Here is a 3,898-nt window from a genome sequence, read left to right as displayed (position 1 = left end):
TGCTGTTCCACAGGCTTTGTCAGTCAGAATTAATTAGCAATTGACCCTTGCTTGAGATTTCTTCACTACCTTTACATTTTTCATAGGGCTAAATGAGCTCTCCACATTGCTTTAAGAGGCTTCCTAAGCTGGAGCTTCATTTACCTCTAGGCTATAAATCAGTAGTTTAATTTATCACTAGGTTACATATCAGCAGTGAATAGTCAGGGTGGAATTGAGTTTATTATAAAGGTGCTCTGTTAGAAGACACAGTATTACAGTGATTGAAACATGCTCTTCAATTTTCCATTAATGCCCAATTCTGAATATGACCACAGAGAACCACACTTTACAAACTTTACATTTAGCATTCTAATAAATAAGTTCAATAAATAGGGACTCTGCAGAGGAAGCCGTACATGTGAACAGAAGCTGCTTAACAATGTTGTCAAAAAATAACTAGAGCTACTCTCATTTGTAACCAATCACTGGAAATTGGTAAGTAAAATATAAATATTTTACTCTTACGATGCAGACCAGAGGAACAAAGATCTGTTAAAAATCACCCTTAGGATTACATTGAACTTAATTTTGTACACTAAATTCATAATTCAGAGCATGCTTTTATACCGCTTTTAGCACAAAATATTTTCAAATACATTTATTAAAAATCTGAGAAACGAGTGAGACTGCCCATGTAGAATTTCATCTGTGCCTGATCACTAGCTCTTGTGTTACACAATGTTGCAGTTTGGCTAATTTTGGATGAACTATTCCACATTTGGAGAAGATCTATAGTAAAGGGCCGGATTTAGTCTGTAGTATGTTGCAACATCTTGTTAATACAGCAATGTATTTGTCAAAGTACAAAAAAATTAATTCCCCCCAATTACTATTATATATATATAATATATATATAATCCATTTATATTATCCATTTTAATAGTTACTTTTCTCGGGACACGACTCTTGTGTCGTCTGTAAGGACTGCAGGAACAGAACCATTCTGGTACCAAAGGCAGGTACCCGGAGCACGCGTTCCCTGCAAGGCTCAGCTGCTCCCAGCACACCCATCTCTCCCGTTCCGCCCAAGGCTCCCGGTGCCAGCGGCTGTGCCAGCGCGGTGCCAGCAGCCTCCGGGCCGGGCGGCTCGGCTGGCGCTCCCCGGCCAGCCAGGCCACGCCACTGCCCTGGGCGCAGGGACGGGACCGGACCCTCGGCCGCCCAGAGCCGTGACCCCGCACGGCCTCGCTCCCCACGCCTGGCAGCGCCCGCGTGCCCGGCAGCGCCCGGGGACACCTCCGCTCCCGAGGGGCCCGGGCACCGGGGAGCCCTTGGCCGCGAAGGGGGGCCAGGTTTGTCGTGAACAACCATTGCAATCCGAAAGCACAACCATGCACACACCAGTAAAGCCTACCTTGAGTAAAACACCGGCACTGAAAGAGGACTGAACCATAAATGCCACCAAACTATCAAGTAATTATCAGCACTAGAAGTAGATGAAAAAATAATAAAACTGAAAATGATAACTGCATCATGACTTCGATTTAAATCCTTGCGTACAACAGTGAGTGAGCAGAAAGCTTGGTCTGTGACTGAGCCTCAGAAGACAAGATACTGCTCTTATTTTTATTTCCTATTTTTAAAAACAGGCTGACTGAGAACATTTTCAAACGTGGGAGACTAAGTCATTAAGCCAGATGCACTTGGATTGCTCTCCTCCTTTAGGGAATTTACTTCATTTTACTTAGATATCTGACACAAGTCAGAAATAAATGAAACTACTGAAGGAAAGCTGAATTTTGACACATTATTTTCCATTAAAATTCTTCCACTGACTTTGTTAAGCATTTTCTAAGACCAGAAAACGAGGCTTTACCTAAAAAAGAATTTGAGACTGGTAGATTTTCCTCACACACTTGTAAGCCCTACAGTCTCCTAGTGCCTCAAAGCAGAAGATTTTTTCAAACTGTTCCCAAATCTTCTGCATTTGTTCACAAACTGGTATCTCCGTTCTGTTTATACTCTGATAAAATATTGAGAGTCATTTCCTCACTTTTGGACTGCACATTGTGTTCGCTCCTTCTGGATGATTTCCTGGTCGCCCTGGAAAGCCGCCTTCGGAAGGTGTCACCTGCCAGGAAGTAAAGGATGGGGTCGACACAGCTGTTGAGGCTGGCCAGGCCCCTCGTCACTTGGTAAGTGGCATAAACCTTGTCGTTGAAGGCACACATATCTGGGGTTTGAAAATCCACCCTGGCCCTTAGATTTAAGGTCTTCATCACGTGGAAGGGAAGGTAAGACACTGCAAAGACCGTCAACACAATAATGACCAGGTAAATCGATTTTCTCCTGAGAGGAGAATTGTCCAAATCTTTGTAAATCAAAGCTTTCACGATGAGCCCATAGCAACCAAGAATCACTATGAAGGGGATGCAGAACATCAGCACTGTGGTGCACATGCTGTAAATGAAGTAACTTCTCAGGTAATCATCAGCTGTTGTGTCATAGCACGTTATGGTTTTATTTTTCCTTATCCCTGTTCCCGAGTAGAAGAGTATTGGAGAAATCACAGCCACCACAAGGACCCAGACCAGGCTGCTGATGTACACTGCGTTCTTCTTCTTCAGCCTCCCCAGCGACTTCAAGGGGTGCACCACTCCTGTGTACCTGTGCACGCTTATGCAGGTTAGAAACAGAATACTGCCGTACAGGTTCACGTGGAAGATGAACCTCTGCAGCTTGCACATGATATCTCCGAAGATCCAGTCTGTTTTGTTGAAGTAGTAAAAGATGAGGGCGGGCAAAGTCAAGACATACAAGAAATCGGCTAGTGCCAAGTTGAACATGTAAACCGAGATGCCGCTCCAAGGCTTCATGTGGAAGACAAACATCCAGATAGCCACACTGTTGCCCAAAAACCCAGTGATGAAGACCAAAATGTAGACGGTGGGCAGGTAATAGAACTGGAAGCCGGTTTTGGTCAGGGAGCACTTGGTGGTGACGTTTCCCGCAGACCAGCTGCCGCTGGATAACAGGTTGGGTTCAGTTCCGTTCAGAGCAGCAGAGAGAAGGACTTCGGTCATGATCCTTCCCCCAGAGTCACATAGGTCTGAGGCGAAGCAACGAAGTCTCTACAGGCACAGTAACGCATCTAAAAAAATAAGAGAGCAAAGGAAACCGAGCTGGAAGGTGAGCCCTGCCCTGCTTTTCCTCGGAGGTTTCCAAGCGGCGGTACCGGGCCCCGCTTCGCTCCCCGCCCTGCTCCCGGGGAGCCGCGCACGCCTCCGCCACCGCGGGCTGACCCGGCCGGAGCGGGAACAGGGACAGCGACAGGGACAGGAACAGGGACAGCGACAGGGACGGGCGGGCGGCGGCGAGGCCGAACGGGCGGCGGGAGCGGGGCCGAACGGGGGCAGGGAGCGGCCAATCCACCCGCGCCCCTCGGCGATCGCCGTCGCTCCGGCCGCCCCCGCGGCTGCCGCCCCGTCCCGCCGCCCTCCCGCCCGGCTCCCTCTGCCCGCGAAGTCACCTCCGCCCCCGGCCCCGCTCCCCGCGCCGTCCCCGGCCGCCGCCGCCCCCCAGCCCGGCCGCAGGAGCGCCGGGGCCGCCCCACCTGCCGCCGCCTCCTCCTCCTCCTCTCAGCCCGCGCTCGCCGCTCCGCGCCGCCGGCAGCGCCCGCCCGCGGGGGGCGGCGTCCCGGCCGCGGCTGCCCCGGCGCCCATGGCCGGGCAGCGCCGGGGGCGGCGGCTCCGGGCGCCCTGGCAGCGGCAGCGCCGCGGAGCGCGGCCCCTCGGCGGGCACAGCGCGCCGGCCCCGCCGGACTGAGCCGGGCGGGACGAGGCGCGGCTCGGCCCCGGCGCGCCCGCCCCCCGCGCCGCCTCCGCACGGGCGGTGCTGCCGCTCCCGCCGGCACGCG

At 52.0% G+C, this 3,898-nt stretch overlaps 1 protein-coding gene across 1 annotated transcript; it reads right to left on the bottom strand.

Annotated features, from left to right (window-relative positions):
• Positions 1-200: 200 nt before the first annotated feature.
• P2RY1 (purinergic receptor P2Y1) lies at positions 201-3,091 on the bottom strand. Its single transcript, XM_010397455.4, has one exon. The coding sequence runs from the start codon at positions 3,063-3,065 to the stop codon at positions 1,974-1,976; it is 1,092 nt and encodes a 363-aa protein (XP_010395757.1). The 5' UTR covers positions 3,066-3,091; the 3' UTR covers positions 201-1,973.
• Between the last annotated feature and the right edge of the window lie 807 nt (positions 3,092-3,898).

This window comes from Corvus cornix, chromosome 9, assembly GCF_000738735.6.
Source record: "Corvus cornix cornix isolate S_Up_H32 chromosome 9, ASM73873v5, whole genome shotgun sequence".
Taxonomy (NCBI): domain Eukaryota; kingdom Metazoa; phylum Chordata; class Aves; order Passeriformes; family Corvidae; genus Corvus; species Corvus cornix.
Note: the sequence above shows the minus strand (reverse complement) of the source record. Positions and strands in the feature narration are given on the sequence as shown.